At 49.1% G+C, this 23,185-nt stretch overlaps 1 protein-coding gene across 1 annotated transcript in view; it reads left to right on the forward strand.

Moving 5' to 3' along the window:
• The window catches only part of il1rapl2 (interleukin 1 receptor accessory protein-like 2), a 502,399-nt gene extending 479,504 nt beyond the window's left edge, over positions 1–22,895 (forward strand). Inside the window, exon 11 of the mRNA XM_078212065.1 lies at positions 22,189–22,895. Within this exon, the coding sequence (XP_078068191.1) occupies positions 22,189–22,895 (707 nt within the window). The remainder of the gene's footprint in view (positions 1–22,188) is intronic.
• Positions 22,896–23,185: the final 290 nt, after the last annotated feature.

The raw sequence follows: 23,185 nt of genomic DNA on the forward strand, positions 1-23,185 counted from the left end.
GAGAGAGACGATGTGGGTATATAAATCAGGGAGAAGGACTGCAATACAATTAAAGAAATTAACATGGATAGAGAGGAGGTTCTGAGTGGCCTGGCAGGCTTAACTGTAGATAATTCTCCAGGGCCGGATGAAATGTACCGTAGGCTGTTGAGTGAGGCAAGGGAAGAAATAGAAGGGGTGCTGGCAATCATTTTCAATTCCTCTCTGGCCGCAGGAGAGGGGGGCCTGGAGAATTGGAGGACAGCCAATGTGGTACCATTATTCAAGCAGGGAGGAAGGAATCAACCAGGAAACTGCAGGCCAGTCAATCTACCCTCAGTGATGGGGGAACTAATGGAAGCAATTGTGAGAAATAGAATCAAGCTTCATTTGGAGAGGCAGAGATTAATTCGGAAAAGACAGCATGGTTTTGTTCAGGGAGGGTCCTGACTAAGCAACTTGGTTGAATTTTTTGAAATGTTGACCAGGTGTGTAGATAAGGGCAATGCTTTGATGTAGTCCTCCTGGACTTCAGCAAGCCTTTTGGCAGGGTCACATATTGGGCGGGGACTGACAGAGAACATAAGAGCCCATGGGATCCAAGGAAATTGGGCAAATTGGATCCAGAATTGACTGAGTGGCAGGAAGCAGAGGGTGATGGTCGAGGGGTGTTTTTCGGACTGGAATTCTGGGCCTGATTTTACCATCACGTTTGCCCATTTTCAGGTGCGAAAGCTTGGTAAAGTCGGGCATGAGGCAAATAGTGTGATCCACGCCCGCCTCCGTGCCAACGCCTAAAAATGACCACGATCAGTACTGTGCCCAAAATGGGCGCAACAGCCATTTAAATGCATTTGCATGCATATAAATTGACTTAATGAGCTGCACGCCCAATCTTATCGGCACTTCCCCCTTTACCACCACGTTCGCCCATCCGGAATCGGCGCAAAACAGACATGCTCCATATAAGTCTGATTCGGGCACTCCATCAGTAAGAGTTAGTGAGGAGGTAAGTGACAAGCGTCTGACAGCTCTCTGCTTGAGATCGTGGGAGGAGGGGTGGGGGGGGGGCGAGGGGGTTCCTCTGCCACTCTGCCTGTGATCAGTGGGGGGAAGGGGGGGGGTCCACTGTCACTCTGCCTATGATCAGTGGGGGGAAGGGGGGGTCCGTTGCCACTCTGCCTGAGATCAGTGGGGGGGAAGGGGGGGTCCGCTGCCACTCTGCCTATGATCAGTGGGGGGAAGGGGGGGTCCACTGCCACTCTGCCTGTGATCAATGGGGGGAAGGGGGAGGGGTCCGCTGCCACTCTGCCTGAGATCAGTGGGGGGAGAGGAGGGGGGCCATTGCCACTCTGCCTGTGATCAATGGGGGGGGGGGGGGGGCAGAGGGGCCCGCGATTGGTCTGGGTGGTGGATGGGTAGAGGGATTAGGGGATCAGTAATGTTGTTGAGGTGGGGCAATGTCTGTGGGGGCCAGGGGGAGGCATTATCCAGCCCAGGAGCGATGTGGCAGGGGAGTCACATTCTATCTTTTATTTTTCTGCGCGTGTGCAGTTGGAGGTGCCGATCGGAGCTGCAGGATTTCGGGCGCGTTAAGCCCCACCCACAGGCTTGTGCAGCGCGATTCGGAATCACTGATATTTTTGCAGGCAGAGTGTGTATGGGGGGGCGCCTGAGAACAGGTCCAAAATTCGGGTCTGAAACACTCCCAGTTTCAAGTCCGTCCAGCACTTCGAATCAAAATGGTAAAATAGGGGCCCCTCTGTCCAGTGGGGTCCCGCAGGGATCAGTGTTGGCACCCTTGCTGTTTGTGGTTCATATCAATGATTTAGACTTGAATATAGGGGGATTGATCAGTAAGTTGGCAGAAGATATGAAAATTGGTAGGGTAGTGAGGAGGATAGCCTTAGATTACTGGAAGCTATGGGCAGGCTGATCAGATGGGCTGATCAGTGGCAAACGGAATTCAATCTGGATAAGCGTGAGGTGATGCACTTGGGCAGGACAAACAAGATAAGGGAATACATGATGAGAACCCCAGCCGTGGGCGAAGCTGGAGTATCCCAGCCTGGGTCTTTGTTCTTTTGGAAATGGTAACAATATTTGTGTGCATCAAGGTTGCCAACAGCAACAGAGGTCACCTGGGAGCAACAAGATCTACTTAATACAGCCGTACGAGATATTTTACAACGGATTCTGTCTCTTAGCTTCAGTAAAACTGTAATGATGTTGGCTTGTTTTGCTCGGAATGACTTTATCAAATCACTGCCTTCTGTAATTTGCTCAGGCGAGGCCCGGGGCTTTACTGTATCACCTGATCTAACACTACAGTCAGTTGAAACTGTAATTAATAATTTACTCCCACAGCGATGGACAGACTGCTGCACATTTAGAGCTATGCTTATTTGCTGTGCTCATATTGGCTAATCTCCCTGAGATTTACTCTGCTAAACATCTTGTATTTGGCACCTTCCCAATACTTAGAATCATAGAATCCAACAGTGCAGAAGGAGGCTATTCAGCCCATCAAGTCTGCACCAACCACAGTCCCACCCAGGCCCTATACCCATAACCCCAAGCATTTATCCTAGCTAGTCCCCCTGACACTAAGTGGCAATTTGGCACGGCCAATCCACCTAACCTGCTCATCTTTAGACTGTGGGAAGAAACCGGAGCACCCGGAGGAGAATGTGCAAACTCCACATAGACAGTAACCCAAGCTGGGAATCGAACCTGGGTCCCTGGTGCAGTGAAGCAGCAGTGCTAACCACTGTGCCACCGTGCCGTGCCACCATGCCATACTGGGCCAGAATTTTGCACACCCACTCCCGGTGGGGTTCCGAGGTGTGTATGTGGGGGTGGGGGAAAGCGTGCAATTGCATGGACAGAATTACCTCCACGTTCGTGCCTGCCCCAACCTGGTTGTGATTCTAGAGTGGGACGGCAGGGTCTCAGATAGTGTGGTGGACTTCAGTTGTACCTTTGTCCTACCTGGACCACCGTTGTGTGTTTGTCATGCCTGGACACATCCCCGACCGGCTCCTCCCCTTGTCACCTAGTATAAAGGTGGCTGTTTCCTCCCCCTTGTTCAGTTCGTGTTGGTTATCTGTTGGCATGTGCTCCTGGTTCTGTAATGAATAATACCCTACAGTTGTATTGGCACACAAGTAGTCTTTTGCCTAATTGATAGCGCATCAGATAGGAAGGCTGATAACCATTATCATAGAATCTACTAAGCAGAAGGAAGCTATGTGGCCCATCGAGCTTGCACCGACAACAATCCCACCCAGGTCCTATCCCCGTAACCCCACATATTACTTTCCTAATCCTCCTGACACTGGGGTTAATTTAGCATGGCCAATCAACCTAACCCAAACATCTTTGGACTGTGGGAGGAAATCAGAGCATCCAGAGGAAACCCACGCAGACACGGGGAGAATGTGCAAACTCCACACAGGCAGTGACCCGAGGCCGGAATCGAACCCGGGTCCCTGGCGCTGTGAGGTATCAGTGCTAACCACTGTGCCACCGTGCCGCCCTAAAGAGCCGCACTTAAATGCCTTTTTCAGCCCAGCCTCAACTTTTAGTTTGGTGTGCAGGTGACAGGTCAGAGAAGGAAGACCAAGGAAAAACAAAGTTCAGTCTTGGGTGGGAAGTGTGAGGAGGGTGGCGCCTCCATCAGGAGGCCCCTTCACTAGGCCCTCCTCTCAAAGCCTGGTGGCCTCCAGACCTCCCCCACCACCCTCCTCTCATTCAGTCTATCCGCGAAGACTCCAATCATGCCCCTTATAGCCCCACAGATGTTCTTGAGCGTCCCCACTCTGGGGACTCCCTGCTATTTTCCTGTCCTCTGTGTCCCGGATCTTAGTTCCGAGCAGCCCCCTGCAGTGCCTCTTCTGGCCACTGCAGCGCTGTTCCCGGAATGACTGGAGTCTCTAAAACAGGGCTACCTCCCGAATGAGGGCAGAGGTCTCACCTTATGCCAATCAACACTCATTAATCATAAATTGGCATTGGGGTTGCTGGAGTTGGCAGGGGTTTGGTTCCATTGGGATAGCCAAGCCGCCACAATCCTGAAAATTCAGGCCTTGGAAAAATGCTACTCGCCCTGTTGAAAAAATTAAAATGGATGGCTCTGTTATCAGTAGAACTGAAGGGACAGCAAGGCATTGACTGATACGACTCACTTTAATACCATACTTAGTGCAGTTATAAAATCATAGAATAGTTCAGAACAGACAACCAATTTTCACACAGCAAAATCCCACAAATAGCAGGCGGGATTCTCCAGCCTTTCATGCCAGCGGGATTCTCTGGTCCCGCTGCAGTGAACATAGATTTGGCTGAGCGCCAAATTCCCCCATCCGCTCTGGCAGTGGCGGCAAGATGTGAACGGCTGGAGAATCCTGGCCAGCAAGAGCAAGAAGACCATAAACTATGTAACATAGGGGCTGAAGCTCGCGTACATTCCTTCACACTCATTTAATGAATGAAGTTCGTTGGCATTGCATGCATGCAAATAGTCCATTTTTGTTTAATTTCCTGGGGATCACAAAGACTTCTCCCTCTTTGCAATGGTGCTCAAAGCCAGGGTTTTTCATCAAGTGTACGTGGAAGCAGAGTGTTCCATCTGTTTCGGATATGCAGTGACATACCTAAAAGCACTGAATCCCTACTGGCCCACATAATCAAGACTCCTGGTCACTCCTACCCCACCTCGCACTGTGCTGAAGAGGCCTCTATTGTTGCTTGAGCACTGACAGTAGGAGTTGGATGTTACAGGGCAGTGCAGCCACCAACCAACCCCGCCCCACTCCAGCCCAGCCCAACTTAGTCCAACCAAAATGTCAGGGGAGAAACCCCCGTACCTCTCACCCGACAAACACTGATCCAAAATAGGAGGACATCTGCCCCGCTGTCTTTATATGGTCACCAATTATGAAGTTCCCTCTCAGACAGTGGCCAGCCAATGAGAGACCGGCAGCCCTCCAGCACTGGCAATTGATAGTCATTCAAGCTCAAGGAGGTATTCAGCATTGAGTTGAGTCAGGAATCTCCTTGAGTGCCAAGTCAGCAGACTTTGGGGGTCACGTTGGGGCAAGGTGTTTAGGGGAAAGGTTCTAAGGTCGGGGAATTTGGCCTTTCGATGGGCCCAGGAGACACGTTAAGGAGGGAGCCTCTTTCATACCACCGGCCTGCACAGGGAAAACAGCCAGGGTTGGGCACTTGGCACTGTCCCCTTCCACTGTCGGTTCAATCCCAGCTTTGGCAGGTTGAGGCCCTTAAGTGGGAATTAATTGGTCACATAGGAGTTTCAATTTTTCCGTGGATGGACAGGTCGCCCGTGCCATCACTGCCACTGGTAAAAATGTGATGGAGGCAGGAATGGACAGGTAGGTGGTGAGTTGGATTCTACATACCTCCTCCCAACTTCAAATCTGTCAACATAGGAGCGTAAGGGTGGCACAGTGGTAGCACTGCTGCCTCACAGTGCCAGTAACCCGGGTTCAATTCTGGCCATGGGCAACTGTGTGGAGTTTGCACATTCTCCCCATGTCTGGGTGGGTTTCCTCCGGGTGTTCTGGTTTCCCCCCATACTCCTAAGATGTGCAGGTAGGTTGATTGGCCATGATAAATTGCCCCTTAGTGTCAGGGGGACTAGCAGCGTAAATACGTGGGGTTATGGAGATGGGGCCTGTGTGGGATTGTTGTCAGGGCAGACTCGGTCGACCAAATGGTCTCCTTCTGCAATGTAGGGATTCTCTGATTCTATAAAATCTAGCCCCAAGTGTCAGTACGTTATTTTAGCAGGCAAAACTTCTGTGTCAACTTTCCCTTATCTTGACATCAACGGTGGCACAGTGGCTAGCACTGCTGCTTCACAGTGCCAGTGACCTAGGTTCAATTCCTAGCTTGGGTCGGTGTCTGTGTGGAGTTTACACGTTCTCCCCGTGTCTGCGTTTTCTCCGGGTGCTCCAGTTTCCTTCCAGAGCCCAAAAGATGTGTTGGCTAGGTGCATTGGCCATGCTAAATTCTCCATCAGTGTACCTGAACAGGTGTGGCGATTAGGGGATTTTCACAGTAACTTCATTGCAATGCTAATGTAAGCCTACTTGTGACACTAATAAAACTTTAAACCCTGCTGTATCTCCAGCACAGATAATAGCCTCTGGCCATCATCCTTGCTGAGACAAGGAGGGAAAGGTATCAATGTACCACACAAACTGTATCAGTAAAAAAAAATGCTTTACATGAAGCAGCTGGATTTTTTTTAAATGAGTGTTTCCCAATTCTGGAGGATTTAAAGTAATATTGAATTAACTTCACTTCAAAGGCTCATTCAAAGAAAATGGTGAGATCTGTAATTGGTCAAAATCAGTCGAGCAGCTGACATCAATTGAAGTGTTTCGTCTGAAAACCCAATTATGGATTATACGTCCGTCAGAGCAAACCTTTTTTCTCTCTCTAAACTTTTTATAAATGTTCCAGCACTCATTTAATTCGCTGCCTTAATTCACTCCAACCTTCTTGTTAATAGTCTGGTTCTCGGTAATATAATATTGCTTCTTTTTGGCAGCTGTTAATACTTGTGAGCTGTTGCTATGGTTGTGTGAAACAATAAGCACTCATGTCCAAGAGTGATACACCACAAAATGTTGGACAGAATCTTGTGGAGGTGGCGCGAGTCTTGGCCACCAGCTGGTGAGACCTTTGTGTCGCCTCTTTTGGGGGAGGACCGCCTCATCTTGTGCCACTCAGGCAGTTGACAGGCCAGCGCGGGTCTTCCCCTCCCAGGAGCGGAGGGACCACCCGCCGAGAGCTGTCAGCCAATCCGAGGTCAGCAGCTCTTTTGTACTCAGTGGTGCCACCAGGGAGGTGGTGGCTGCTGTGTGCACTACACCCCCTCAAGGCTTCGGTGGAATCCAGGCACAAGTGAATGATGGCGGGGGGCTGCTGGAGGTTGTGGGGTCGTGGAGTAATGTGGGAGGATGATTGGCAGCAAGAGCAGGGGAGTAGCTGCCAGTAGGCCTCCCCTTCCCCATGCTGGTCCCTCAATCAAGCACTGAGTGCCTTAGAATGAGGAACACCCACTGGGGACCCACAAGCAAGCAAACACACATGGCTTCCTGCATGGCATGCCCACCCGCCATCAGATTAATACCAGTGCAGCAGTATGAAGTTACTTAATTGCCCATTTCAAGGACACAATTGGCAGTAGGACAGCTGCACCAAACTTAATTAGGGTGGAGGCAGCAAGGTGGTGATTCATCACTGTCTCTGTGGAGTTTGCACGTTCTCCCCATGTCTGCGTGGGTTTCCTCCGGGTGCTCCGGTTTCCTCCCACAGTCCAAAGATGTGCGGGTTAGCTGGATTGACCATGTTAAATTGTCCTTTAGTGTCAGGGGAGCTGGCGAGAGTAAATGCATGGGGTGCTGGGGATAGGGCCTGGGTGGGATTGTGGTTGGTGCTGACTCGATGGCCTGAATCTTCACTGTAGGATTCTATGATTCTGTCCCCTCACCTGCCACCCTCCCACTGATTATCATGGTTATCAAGGTTATCATGGTGCGGGCAAAAAATTGTACCCACTATTTATTGTCACTCTACCTATTCCTTGAACCAAAATATATTCCATCTGTTTTTATAAATGCACCATATGCACAATTTTATCCATCCACTAAATTTATGAAGTAATGGAGTCAAAGAATGACTACATTTATCTGATTTCAACTACATTCACCCTTGGCTGAATCTGAGCAGGACATTGAGTGACAGGGGTTTTGACTCATGATTAAAGATTCACACAGGAAAAGAAATCCAGACCAGTTAACAACTTGGGGAACAGATTCCAAACATTAACACGAAGGATCGGGTTTTTCCCCTTCCAAGTGGCAGTCGGGAGTCTGGCCATTTTCCAATGTTGCAATCCCACCTCTTGAATGGCCATGTCCCCCCACCATGTTTTCAACCCATAGCATTAGGGTGCCCGGGGAATGTCATCACCTCTCAACTAGGGCAGATGCTAAAGCTGGAGCGGGTGGATGTCAAGGTGTGCAGGTTAGAAGGTCCACCTCCATTTGCTGGCACATCAGCCCAGTTTGGTAGGTGAGTGAGGCCCCTAATCCTCAACCCCCTATTCCCCCCACTCATACCTCATGTCTATGCCCCAATATCTCCCCCACATTACCCATGCTCCCTCCTCCCCATTCCCACTTGCACAGCATCCACTATGTACAGAGTTCTTGAGCTTTATAATAACATGAGGAAATATTTGAGATACTGATGAAACTGTCAAGATAAACAAGAAGTTATTCAAAATCCACTTCAAGAATTAATTCTCCTGTTAATATTCCTAAAAGTATCTAGATAAACAAACGCATAGTTTCCTTGTCAGCTGTAAAACAACCCCTGCTGAGTTGAACCCATTAGTGGGATCTGGAGCTCAGTCAAGAATGCATAATGAGGTTCTGAGATTCTATCACACAACTGTGTAAATAAAACCTCCAGAGTCGTTGAAAGAGCTCAGCTATTATCTCATGCTTTAAAGCAGGGAAACAAATCTCTGAGCTGTTGATCAATTAATAGATTAAATAACAAGGGACGATTGACACAGTCAAATCTGAATATCAGAATTGTTCACTGCTTGCAAACACTTTATCCATTTGATAATGTATTCTAATGCATCTGAAGACTTTTCCACTTTCACAATGTAATGTTCACTTGCATTTTAAGAACAAAGCCCGATCATTATTTGCCCCATGAAAAACATACTGAACTAACCATTATTATTAAATAATCATAAAATCACAGAATCCCTACAGTGCAGAGTCCACACTGATTCGCCGAAAGAACATCCCAATCAAGCCCTCCCCTTCACCCTAACCCCATAACCCCACACATTTACCATGACTAATCCACCTAACCTACACATCTTTGCATACTAAAGGACAATTTAGCACAGCCAGTGCTTTGGACTACAAGGAAACCAGGGCAGACAGAGGGAAAACAGACAAACTCCACACAGACAGTGACCTGAGGCCAGAATCGAACCCGGGTCCCTGGTGCTGTGAGGCAGCAGTGCTAACCACTGTGACACGTGAAGTTGACAACATCTTTTGAACTTACCTATTAAAAGATTTCAGACTCCAGACTAGGGATCCTCCATGGCTCAAGACAGTTCTGGGATGGTGTGAACCATGTCACCTTCAAAAACTGGCCCAGTTCCATCAACATTGCAGTAGGTCTAAGGTGCCCACTCCCACAATGTAGCTGCCAAGGTCAAGAGTGTCTCATGCAGGCTCACAACCCAACCCCTTTCCAATGCTGTAAACAATTGCCACCGACAGGAATGGGAGCAGGATTTCCATATGCAGGACCCACCTGCCTCTTTCAACGAATGTTGCAATGGGGTAATCTGGCCTTTGGATCTCTGTGTAAAGAAAAATAAATAAAGTTGTCCCTCTCAACAGCACTTTTCAAATAGAAGGAGACAAGTGATCTGTCCCTGGGCCTGTACAATACTACTAACTAATCTGTGAGGTTATGCCTGAAAGTTATCATGAGTATTTTATTCTTTAACTTTTCATGAGATATGGGCGTCGCTGGTTGAGCCAGCGTTTGTTGCCCATCCCGAAATGCTCTTGAACTGAGTGACTTCCTAGGACATTTCAGAGGGCAGTAAAGAGTCAACCACATTGCTGTGGTCAGGAGCCACACCTAGGCCAGACCGGATAAAGGCGGCAGATTTCCTTCCCTGAAGGACATGATTGATTGATTGATTTAATTTATTATTGTCACATGTATTTACGTACAGTGAAAAGTATTGTTTTTTGCGCGCTTACAGACAAAGCATGCCATTCATAGAGAAGGAAAGGAGAGGGTGCAGAATGTAGAGTTACAGTCATAGCTAGGGTGTAGAGAAAGATCAACTTAATGCAAGGTAAGTCAATTCAAAAACCTGACAGCAGAAGGGAAGAAGATGTTCTTGAGTCGGTTGATACGTGACCTCAGACTTTTGTATCTTTTACCCGACAGAAGAAGGTGGAAGAGAGAATGTCCAGGGTGCGTGGCGTCCTTAATTATCCTGGCTGCTTTGCCGAGGCAGCGGGAAGTGTAGACAGAGCCAATAGAGTGAACCAGATGGGTTTTTACAGCAATCGATGATGGTCGTCACCATTACTAAGAATAGCTTCATAATTTCCAGACTTTATTAATTTAATTCAATTTCCACCAGCTGCTATGGTGGGATTTGAACCCATGCAAGAGACAGAGTCATGTGCTTAAACTTGCACGACCATCTCTCCAACATTTCGCCCCTGAACTTTCTTGCCTCCTCCTGTTGGAATTTCCTCGACTATACGCTTCTCCCAAGACAGCTAAATGCAATCAAGCTTATACTCGATGATGGATAGTGAGTGGGAGCTGATGTCCTATCACTCCATAAGATAAAAGACCTGGACTGAGCTGTCCTCCCAGTTTTTTTCCCACATCCGCACAAATCTTTCCCAGCAAAGCTACTTTCTCAGACTAACCTTTCTGCAAGACAGCTGAAGCAGCTAAAGGTAGCAGCTTCTGTAAAAGAAACACACACACAAGTGGAAGACACCAGATATTCGTGCCGTAATAGTGATTTGGAATGTCATTACTGCTTGCAGAAGTCTTAAAGCCTTAGCTCAATCAGCAGTGGGACTGACGTCGACACTGTGCTGAGTTGCAGGATTTCACAGCCCAGCATTTCAATGTACTCGACATTGTTGGACATTCATAAATAAAGAATGAACGACATCTCGACTCAGGAACATAGCAACCCACTGGTTACCGATGATTAAAAAGATATGAATCCTACTCCGTCGGAATTATTAATAGTGGCAATCTGACATCTTGACTTTTTTACTTTTAACTTTATTGTTGAAATAGTTAATAACTGCGCAATCTATTTTCAACCAATGATTTTTATTTCTTAGTGCACACTGCTATAGTGCTATTTGATTCACTATCCTGGAAATGATGAAAGTCTTCACATAGTTAGTTCATGCTTGTGTTTAACTTTTGCTGATTAAGGTTGACAGATGGTTCTGCCTTCAGAAGCTAAACTGATGCGCTTTGTTTGCGAATGGTTTAACCTCTGCCCATATATAACTCTCTGTCTAACTTTCTCCCAGTAAGAATTCTCACAACACCAGGTTAAAGTCCAACAGGTTTATTTGGTATCACGAGCTTTTGGAGCGCTGCCCCTTCTTCAGGTGACTCATCCTGGTGAAGGAGCAGCGCTTCGAAAGGTCGTGCTACCAAATAAACCTGTTGGACTTTGACCTGGTGTTGTGGGACTTCTTACTGTGCCTATCCCGGTCCAATGCCGGCATCTCCACATCATGACTTTCTCCCATGTAATAGAGACATGAAGCAGTCCTGAAGTTCTGTATGTTTTCAATTTCTTAAAAAATTATTTTAAATGCTATTTATAAAATCCTTGCAGTGCAGAAGGAGACCATTCGCCCGATGTGCCTGCACTGACTCTCTGAAAGAGCATCTTAACTGAGCCCTATGCCTGTAATCCCATGCATTTACCATGCCTAATCCACCTAACCTTCATATTTTTGGACATTAAGGGGCAATTTAGCATGGCCAATCCACTTAACTGCACATCTTGGGACATTAAAGAACAACTTAGCATGGTCAATCCGCCTAACTACGCATCTTTGGACACTAAGAGACAATTTAGTGTGGCCAATCCACCTAAATGCACATCTTGGGACACTAAGGGGCAAGTTAGCATGTTCAATCCACCTAACCTGCACAGTTTTGGACTGTGGGAAGAAACCGGAGCACCCGGGGGTTATTAGAAAGACATTATAAATGTCTACAATGGCTCACTGTAACATTCTTGTCTTTGAGTCATTCAGTTGTAGGTCCAAAACCTACTTCTGAGATTGAGCTCATAATCGAGATGAGATGTTAACCCGAAGTTCTGTCTACTCTCCCAATTGGCTGATTAAGAACCAAAGGTTGCTATTCAATGCAACACAGTGGCACTTTCCCTTGTGTCCTTGCCAATATTGCAACGGTGACTTTACCTGAAAAGATTGTCATTGGTTGCAAAGCGGAGGTGATGGCTCGTGGTAATAACACTAAACTATTAGAACATAGAACATAGAACAGTACAGCACAGAACAGGCCCTTCGGCCCACGATGTTGTGCCGACCTTCATCTGAAACCAAGATCAAGCTATCCCACTCCCTACCATCCTGGTGTGCTCCATGTGCCTATCCAATAACCGCTTAAATGATCCTAAAGTGTCTGACTCCACTATCACTGCAGGCAGTCCATTCCACACCCCAACCACTCTCTGCGTGAAGAACCTACCTCTGATATCCTTCCTATATCTCCCACCATGAACCCTATAGTTATGCCCCCTTGTAATAGCTCCATCCACCCGAGGAAATAGTCCTTGAACGTTCACTCGATCTATCCCCTTCATCATTTTATAAACCTCTATTAAGTCTCCCCTCAATCTCCTCCGCTCCAGAGAGAACAGCCCCAGCTCCCTCAACCTTTCCTCATAAGACCGACACTCCAAACCAGGCAGCATCCTGGTAAATCTCCTCTGCACTCTTTCCAGCGCTTCCACATCCTTCTTATAGTGAGGTGACCAGAACTGCACGCAATATTCCAAATGCGGTCTCACCAAGCTCCTGTACAGTTGCAGCATAACCCCACGGCTCTTAAACTCCAACCCCCTGTTAATAAAAGCTAACACACTATATGCCTTCTTCACAGCTCTATCCACTTGAGTGGCAACCTTTAGAGATCTGTGGATATGGACCCCAAGATCTCTCTGTTCCTCCACAGTCTTCAGAACCCTACATTTGACCCTGTAATCCACATTTAAATTTGTCCTACCAAAATGAATCACCTCACATTTATCAGGGTTAAACTCCATTTGCCATTTTTCAGCCCAGCTTTGCATCCTATCTATGTCTCTTTGCAGCCTACAGCACCCCTCCACTTCATCCACTACTCCACCAATCTTGGTGTCATCAGCAAATTTACTGATCCACCCTTCAGCCCCCTCCTCTAAGTCATTAATAAAAATCACAAAGAGCAGAGGACCAAGCACCGATCCCTGCGGCACTCCGCTAGCAACCTGCCTCCAGTCCGAAAATTTTCCATCCACCACCACCCTCTGTCTTCGATCAGATAGCCAGTTACCTATCCAATCGGCCAACTTTCCCTCTATCCCACACCTCCTTACTTTCATCATAAGCCGACCATGGGGGACCTTATCAAACGCCTTACTAAAATCCATGTATATGACATCAACCGCCCTACCTTCATCAACACACCTAGTTACCTCCTCAAAAAATTCTATCAAATTTGTGAGGCACGATTTGCCCTTCACAAATCCGTGCTGACTATCCCGGATTAATCCGCATCTTTCTAAATGGTCGTAAATCCCATCCCTAAGGACCTTTTCCATCAATTTACCAACCACCGAAGTCAGACTAACCGGTCTATAATTACCAGGGTCATTTCTATTCCCTTTCTTAAACAGAGGAACAACATTTGCCACTCTCCAGTCCTCTGGCACCATCCCCGTGGACAGTGAGGACCCAAAGATCAAAGCCAAAGGCTCTGCAATCTCATCCCTCGCCTCCCAAAGAATCCTAGGATACATTTCATCAGGCCCAGGGGACTTATCGACCTTCAGTTTATTCAAAACTGCCAGTACATCCTGTGGTGGACCTCAGTTGTGCCTTTGTCCTATATGGACCACCATTGTGTGTGTTTGTCATACCTGGACACATCCCCTTCCAGTTTGGTTCCTCCCCTCAGCACCTAGTATAAAGGTGGCTGTCTCCTCCCCCTTGTTCAGTCCAGGTCGGTTAATTGTTGGGATCTGCTCCTGATTCTGTTGTGAATAAAAGCCTACACTTATATTGGCATATCGGTAGTCTTTCGCCTTATTGATAGTGCATCAATTTTATTCACAACAGTTACTAGTATGGAGCAGTTTCTAAAACCCGACAAGTTAGCTTTAGACCCTCAAGAGGTTGGAGCCTCTGATAAATTTGATCATTGGTTGGACTGCTTCGAAGCATTCGTCGACACCGCTACGGCCATCGACACCGACGCTGCTAAACTCCACGTGCTCCGCGCCCGGGTAAGCGAAACTGTCTATGGAATCTTCCGGGACGCTGCTACTTACGCGGACGCTATCGAACTCCTAAAAGGGCAGTTCCGAAAGAGCCCTAACGTGGTTTACGCCAGACACCTCCTAACTACCCGCAAACAGCAGCCAGGAGAATCGTGCGCCCAATTTCTGCGCGCCCTGCGAGTCCTCGCCCGAGCATGCAACTGTAAGGCTGTTTCAGCAGCTCAGAACACGGAGGATCTGATCCGCGACGCCTACGTTGCGGGCATTGAGTCTACATACATCCAGCAGCGTCTGCTGGAACAAGATGACCTAGACCTCCGGAAAACGGCCACGATGGCTGAAACGTTAGAAGCAGCCTCCCATAATCTCGGGTCTTACCTTGGATCCCGTTCCACCGACGGCTCCACTGCGACGGCTGCTCCAGCAGGGCCCAAATGTTACTTTTGTGGCCTCCCTAAGCACCCTCGGCGTCACTGCCCGGCAAAGGACGCGATTTGCTCCGGATGCGGTAAGCTAGGCCACTTTGTCAAAGTCTGCAGAGCAAAGCCGCTTCTGAAGACTCGTGGAGCCATGTGTGCTCCGAGGGCGCGGCCATCTTTGATGCAGGCGGCGGCTGCGCGCGAATCGCCATCTTGGATGCGGTCACCGGAAGTGCGGGAATCGCCATCTTTGATGCGGTCACCGGAAGTGCGGGAGTCGCCATCTTTGATGCGGTCACCGGAAGTGCGGGAGTCGCCATCTTTGAGACTGGCATCAAGGCAAGCTGAGCAGGAAGCTTCATCCGTGACGTCATCAGACGGCGACGAAGATGGATTCTTCTTTAATTCAACAGTGGCATCGATTTGCCTGGACCAGTCGCAGCCACATCAACTCTCCAAGTCCATAATGGAGATCAAGGTAAATGGTTATGCAGAAAACTGCCTGTTTGACTGTGGGAGCACGGAAAGTTTTATACACCCTCGCACAGTGCGTCAATATGCCCTTCCCGTGCGACCCTGGAGCCAGACCATCTCCATGGCCTCGAATTCTCACTCAGTGGAGGTCCTCGGGTGCTGCTTGGTGACGCTGACGGTACAGGGCACAGTCTACGAGCGTTTTCGGCTCCTCGTGCTGCCGCGACTCTGCGCAGCTGTACTGCTGGGGTTAGATTTCCTCAGCCATCATAGAAGCGTCATCCTGCAGTACGATGGCCCTTATCCCCCGCTCTCCGTCTGCCAGGCTCCGTCACGGCAGCGCCCCTCGCGCACCACCTGCAGTCTCTCGACCCTCAAGATCACCCCCCCCCCGTTATTTGATAACCTCACCCCGGATTGTAGGCCTATAGCCACCAAGAGTAGGCGCTATAGTGCGGATGACCGGGCCTTCATTCGGTCCGAGGTACAACGTTTGCTCCAGGAAGGGATTATCCAGGCCAGCACCAGCCCCTGGAGGGCGCAAGTGGTCGTAGTTAAATCGGGGGAGAAACACCGCATGGTGATTGACTACAGCCAGACCATAAACAGGTATACCCAACTAGATGCATATCCTCTTCCCCGTATCGCGGACATAGTCAACCACATCGCGCACTATAGGGTTTTTTCAACGATCGATTTGAAATCGGCTTACCACCAGCTCCCTATCCGCTCGGAGGATCGCCCATACACTGCCTTTGAGGCGGATGGCCGCCTCTACCAGTTCCTCCGAGTCCCCTTTGGTGTCACCAATGGGGTCTCAGTCTTCCAACGGGCCATGGATCAAATGGTGGACCAGCACGGACTACGGGCCACTTTCCCGTATCTGGATAACGTCACCATCTGCGGCCATGACCTGCAGGACCATGATGCCAACCTACAAAAATTCCTTCGTACGGCCACTCTCCTGAACCTCACATACAATGAGGCGAAGTGTGTTTTCCGGACACGCCGCCTCGCCATCCTTGGGTACGTGATAGAAAATGGTGTCCTTGGCCCCGACCCAGCCCGTATGCGTCCCCTTATGCAGCTTCCCCTCCCTACTACCCTCAAAGCACTGAGGAGATGCCTGGGCTTCTTCTCCTATTATGCCCAGTGGGTTCCCCGTTACGCAGATAAAGCCCGTCCGCTCCTAAAATCGACCTCTTTTCCCCTGGCGGAGGAGGCCTGTCGGGCCTTCGATGACATCAAAGCGGACATCGCGAAGGCCGCGATGCACGCTGTGGACGAATCCATCCCATTCCAAGTGGAAAGTGATGCGTCTGACTTTGCCCTAGCTGCCACCCTTAACCAGAGGGGCCGTCCGGTGGCCTTCTTTTCCCGGACCTTACAAGGCCCTGAGATTCGACACTCCTCCGTCGAGAAGGAGGCCCAGGCCATCGTGGAAGCCGTCCGGCACTGGCGCCATTATCTCGCGGGCCAACGATTCACCTTAATTACGGACCAGCGGTCAGTTGCCTTCCTGTTTAACACCAGGCAAAAGGGCAAGATTAAGAATGACAAGATCTTGCGGTGGAGGATTGAGCTCTCCACCTACAGATATGACATCATGTACCGGCCTGGGAAGCTCAATGAGCCCCCAGACGCCCTGTCCCGTGGATCATGTGCCAGTGCCCAACTAGACCAGCTACAGTCCCTCCATAACGACCTCTGTCACCCGGGTGTCACCAGATTTTTCCATTTTGTCAAGTCCCGTAACCTGCCCTTCTCCCTTGAGGAAGTCCGGACGATTACCAGGCAATGCAGGGTCTGCGCTGAGTGCAAACCGCAGTTCTACCGGCCAGGTAGGGCGCACCTTGTGAAGGCCACTCGCGCGTTCGAGCGCCTTAGCGTTGATTTTAAAGGCCCCCTCCCCTCCTCTAACCGCAATGTTTATTTCCTGAATATCATTGACGAATACTCACGTTTCCCTTTTGCCTTCCCCTGCTCGGACATGACCACGGCTACAGTGATTCGGACCCTGAACAAGCTCTTCACCCTGTTCGGCTTCCCAGCCTATATTCATAGCGACCGTGGGTCCTCTTTCATGAGTGATGAGCTGAGGCAGTACCTGCTCGCCAAAGGCGTTGCCTCCAGCCGCACCACTAGCTATAACCCCAGGGGCAATGGTCAAGTAGAGCGGGAGAACGCAACCGTCTGGAAGGCCGTTCTATTAGCGTTACGGTCTAGGGGCCTTCCAGTCAGCCGTTGGCAAGACGTCCTTCCGGACGCATTACATTCCATTAGGTCACTCTTGTGCACAGCGACCAATACGACCCCTCACGAGCGGATGTTTTCATTTCCCAGGAAGTCCTCCTCGGGTACTTCGCTCCCGGATTGGCTGATGTCCCCGGGACCCGTCCTGCTTCGGAAGCATGTCCGGACCCATAAGGCAGATCCCTTGGTCGAGGAGGTCCAACTGCTCCATGCTAATCCCCAATATGCTTATGTAGCGTACCCTGATGGGCGGGAGGACACGGTTTCTGTCCGTGACTTGGCACCCGCGGGTGCCCCGGAGGTCACCACGTCCTTCCGCCCCACGGTCCCTGGTGTCGTCCATTCGGAGACTGCTACGCCTCTTCCTCCCTCAGTCCCTGTCCCCAATGTAGTGTGCCCAGAGCCTGTTGCAGCCCCCCACCCCCCAGCTCCGGTTCCCACTGTTCCCCATACGCCACCAGGGCCACAGCCCATTCCTCTCGCCCCTATGTACAGCTCGCTTGAGTCGCCGGAGCCGTCGCCACGCAGTACCCGACGACTGGACGGGACGACGGATCGGTCCGCTTCACACCACCCAGCGCCTTCTCTCGACGCTCACTGTACGGAGCCTGGGCCGACATCGCTCCCTGCTCGGACGACTCTGCGACCTGCACTACGACGATCGCGACGACGGATCAAGCCACCGGTTCGTCTGGACTTGTGATATTGTTTCCGCTTCACCCCCGTGTTGTTTTTTAAAAGGAAGGGGTGAATGTGGTGGACCTCAGTTGTGCCTTTGTCCTATATGGACCACCATTGTGTGTGTTTGTCATACCTGGACACATCCCCTTCCAGTTTGGTTCCTCCCCTCAGCACCTAGTATAAAGGTGGCTGTCTCCTCCCCCTTGTTCAGTCCAGGTCGGTTAATTGTTGGGATCTGCTCCTGATTCTGTTGTGAATAAAAGCCTACACTTATATTGGCATATCGGTAGTCTTTCGCCTTATTGATAGTGCATCACATCCTCCCTCCGAACATCTATTTCCTCCAGCCTATTAGCCTGTAACACCTTCTCTTCCTGAAAAACATGGCCCCTCTCCCTGGTGAACACTGAAGAAAAGTATTCATTCATCACCTCGCCTATCTCTACTGATTCCATACACAAGTTCCCACCACTGTCCTTGACCGGCCCTAACCTCACCATGGTCATTCTTTTATTCCTCACATAAGAGTAAAAAGCCTTGGGGTTTTCATCCAGAAACTCGGCTAATGTCCTGGGGACCCGGGTTCGAATCCCACCATGGTAGAAGTTGAACTCTATTTTTAAAAATCTGGAATTAAGAATCTACTGATGAATATGAAGCCATTGTCGATTGTCAGAAAAACCCACTTGGTCCTTCAGGGAAGGAAATCTGCCATCCTTACCTGGTCTGCCCTGTGTGTGACTCCAGACCCACAGCAATGTGGTTGATTCTCAACTGCCCTCAGGGCTGGGAAATAAATGCTGGCTTAGGCAGCGACGCTCACACGGGCAACATGGTGGCACAGTGGTTAGTACTGCTACCCCACAGCGCCAGGGACCCGGATTTGATTCCGGGCTTGGGTCACTGTTTGTGTGGAGTCTACACGTTCTCCCCGTGTCTGTGTGGGTTTCCCCCGGGTGCTCCGGTTTCCTCCCACAGTCCGAAAGACGTGCTGGTTAGGTGCATTGTCCATGCTAAATTCTCCCTCAGTGTACCCGAACAGGAGCTGGTGTGTGACAACCAGGTGATTTTCATTGTAAGTGTTAATGTAAGCCTCCTTGTGACACTAATAAATAAACTTCAACTTATCCCATGAACAAATAAATGAAAAGTTTGGGATGTGATGATGTTGTGACTGATGCTAGAAAAATGCAGGTTCTTTTTATATAGTTTGCAATGAAATCTTCCCTCTCTGCACAGCACTTCTCGCTTTGTAGAATGAGCAGGCATTATTGTCGTCTCAAGGGGCCTAGCCTACCAGCGCAGTGAAGGGCATGGGTTTTCTTGGCTGCGATTAATCATTCGGCGAGTTCCTACCCCTGTCAGGAGGAGGCAGAGCCCAGCAGGGGAAAACAAAACCCACCTAAGTTCCCCCCTCACCTTGTAGCAGTTCCCAGCAGATGATTTTCAGAGTTCCATAGACCGAGGACCAGGAGCACAACACCCACTGTCCCTCTTGACTGAGGATTTGTGTGAAGAATCACAGAGGGGAGAACACACATATTTGTGGAATATGTTTTGAAGAGAAAAATGAGCAGTTATGGCAGGCTCATTTGTTGCCAGCTATGGTTTTTCCCTGCCAACCCTACCCCTACCCCTACCCCTAACCCTAAACCTAACCCTAAACCTCAACCTAACCCTAACCTAAGCTAACCGTAACCCTAACCGAAGCTAACCATAACCCTAACCCTGCTGAATCCAGACCTTGTATTTTAGGACCTCGCTAGGGTGAGGCTCGTAAAATCCTGCCCGAGGCCAATGGAGAATTCTGTTCTGCGAGCCATGTGCCCACCCCAATTCCGGGCGGACGTGCCGGTACAATTCCGGGCGGACGTGCCGGTACAATTCCGGGCGGGCGTGCCAGTACAATTCCGGGCGGGCGTGCCGGTACAATTCCGGGCGGGCGTGCCGGTACAATTCCGGTGCAGGCCCTCAATCACTTTATTCCATGTTAAAATAAATTAATATCATTTTTTAAAATGACTAAGTCGCAAAACTAAGAAAGATTTGCACCTTTCATGACCCCAAGATGTCTCCCAGTGTTTCACAGCCAATGTAATATTGAAAAGGTAGTTTTAACAAACACCTATGTCTCAGATTTACCACAGGAATTTTGCCATCTATCCATCTTTAAATAAGCCAACATTCCATCAACCTGTTAAATTATTTTTTGTACCTGTCCAGTAATGTTCACCAATTTCTGTACTGTATCTCTTCCGCTCCTAGTTTCCAGCTTATAGCCATTTAGAAAATGGTCTGTTTTTTTTTCTTAAATCCAAAGTGGAAATCCTCACATTCTCCTAAGTTCAACTCCGTCTGCCGACTTATTCAGCCCCAGGATACCACTGCGGGAGTTCATTACGGGTTGTATCCAAAGCCCAGCCATCTTCAGCTGCTTCACCGAAGACCTTCCTTCTGTTCAAAGTTCAGAAGTAGGGATGTTTGAAGTTGATCGCACAGCGTTCCTCATCTAATGAGGAAGTCTGTGCCCACATTCAGCAAGACCAAGACAACATGGCTTGGGTGGCTGAAAGCAGACTCACCAGACTAATTCCTGGGATGAGAAGGGAGTCCTATCAAGAGAGACTAAATAGTCTGGGTCTGCATTCCTTGGAGTTTAGAAGAGTGAGGGGTGACCTTATTCAAATATATAAGATCCTGAGGGGGCTTGACAGGGTAGATGCTGAGATGGTTATCACTTGTGGGAGAGCCTTGAACAAGGGGGCATAGCTACAAGATGAAGGGCCGGTCATTTAAAACGTAGAATTTTTTCTCATAGAGGGAGGTGAACCTTTGGAATTCTCTGCCAAATGGTTGTGGCGGTTGGACCATTGGAAGTATTTAAAGTGGACGTCGATTAATATTTGATAGATTGAGGAAAAGAGGGCAATGGGGAAATGGCTCAGAAAAGGAGTTGAGGGCGACATAGATTAACCAGGATTATACTGACTGGCAGGGCAGGCTTGAAGAGCCTGGTGGCTTCCTCCTGCTTCTATTCATTGTGGTCTTGAGGCAATTAAAATTCATGCCATGCAAATGCCAGGTAATGGCCACCATGAACAAGAGAGAACCTAATTATCTCCTCTTGACATTCAATGACATTGCTATCATTGAATCCCCCAACATCATATTCTGATTGGCGGGCGCCTCTCAAGGACGGGACTTCCTACGACTGAGAGGCAGAAGGCCCATTCTCACGCTGTTTAGCTGCCGAGTGCGCGTTATGGCTGTGGATGGGCTTTTTTGTGTCCGCCAGCCGGCAAACGATTCATGCAAGCGAGAGGCAAGCAGTGCATCCTGTCATGAAATACCGCACATGGAAAATTTTCACAAAAGAAGGGTATTTGGCCCATCATGACAGCCGATAAAGAGTTATCCAACTGCAACTCACTTTGCAGTTCTTGGTCCAGAGATGGCACAGTGGTTATCACTGCTCCTCACAGCACCAGGGACCTGGGTTCAATTTCCGGCTTGGGTCACTATGTGTGTGGAGTCTGCATATTCTCCCCGTGTCTGTGTGGGTTTCCTCCGGGTGCTCCGGTTTCCTCTCACAGTCCAAAAGACATGCTGGTTAGGTGCGTTAGCCATGTTAAATTCTCCCTCAGTGCACCCGAACAGGCGCCAGAGTATGGCGACTGGGGGATTTTCTCAGTAACTTTATTGTAGTGTTAATGTAAGCCTACTTGTGACACTAATAAATAAACTTTAAACTTCAGAGGCCTGGTGGTTATGGCATTTTGTTGAATCCCTACAGTGCAGAAGGAGGCCATTCGATTCATTGAGCCTACACTGACAACAATCCCATCCAGGCCCTATCCCCATAACCCCACATATTTACCCTGCTAGTCCTCCTGACAGTAAGGGAGAATTTAGCATGGCCAATCCACCTAACTGGGAAAGCTTTGGAGTATGGGAGGAAACCAGAGCACCCAGAGGAAACCCACGCAGACACGGGGAGAATGTGCAAACTCCACACAGAAGGTCACTAAAGAGCGGAATTGGACCACCGTGCCACTCTATATCCAAGCATTTTTCAGACCATGAGTTCCAGATCTTCACTAAGCCTGGGGCACTGTATAACACAATAGGACAGTCTTGCATCAATGACTTTTCGGTTAAAATGGCGTGCAGTCTTTTTGTTTTTAATTCCCTCTAAGTCATCTGTTTCTCCTCTTTCTCAATCCACAGCTTACATTGAAGATTTGACAAGATCTGTTGATCAAAGTCGGAGATTGATTATTGTGCTGACGCCGGACTATGTCCTAAGGCGGGGCTGGAGTCTCTTTCAGCTGGAGAGCAGACTACATAACATGCTGGTGACCGGAGAAATCAAAGTGATTTTGATCGAGTGCCCCGATGTGGAAGGAGTAATGAACTATCATGAAATTGAAGCCTTAAAAGACACCATAAAACTGCTATCTGTCATCAAGTGGTGCGGGCCAAAGTGTAACAAACTGAATTCCAAGTTTTGGAAGAAGGTCCAGTATGAGATGCCCGTCAAGAAAAAGGAGCCGGTTGCCCGAGGCCAGGTTTTGGATGCTGGTGAACAGGGTATTTTTGGGGACCTGCAGACTGTCTCAACGGTCTCCATGGCAGCAAACTCTGCCGCGCTCTCACCTTCCCAGGCGGAGCTGCCGCCAAACTTTCACAAAGCGGATCATATGCAAATGAGGCACTACTGTCGAACTTATGAGTACGGCGCCCCGCCCACTTCCGTGCCCGTTACCTCGATAAGCAATCAACACACGTACTGCAATATTCCAATGACGCTCATCAATGGGCAGGCACCACAGATCATTATCACCAGGGAGCCATCCTTCCGAGACTGCACCATGAACAATAATCGTCTGCCAATGTCCTCACGAGAGATTGGCATCACAAGTGATATCTGGTAGGGGTTTGGGAGGGGAGGGGGGGATGCAGGAGGATCAATCTCCCCCTTTCTTTCCCACATTTCCATTCAAACTGTGTGAACGCTTGCAAAAAAAAGACAACTAAAACGAAACTCAACAAGCCACCGAGAGTCCTGCTTTGTTGCAATATTCCAGAATGACATGACATCGTCTATGTGTGTGAGCTTGTATGTTTTAGTTCAAACTTTAAAGAGACTGTCAACCCATGTTATAGAATGGCTTTGACCCTTTTCTGCCCAAATTGGAATCAAATATTTGCTGTTGAGTAGGCT

Source organism: Mustelus asterias, chromosome 4 (genome assembly GCF_964213995.1).
Source record: "Mustelus asterias chromosome 4, sMusAst1.hap1.1, whole genome shotgun sequence".
Lineage (NCBI taxonomy): Eukaryota > Metazoa > Chordata > Chondrichthyes > Carcharhiniformes > Triakidae > Mustelus > Mustelus asterias.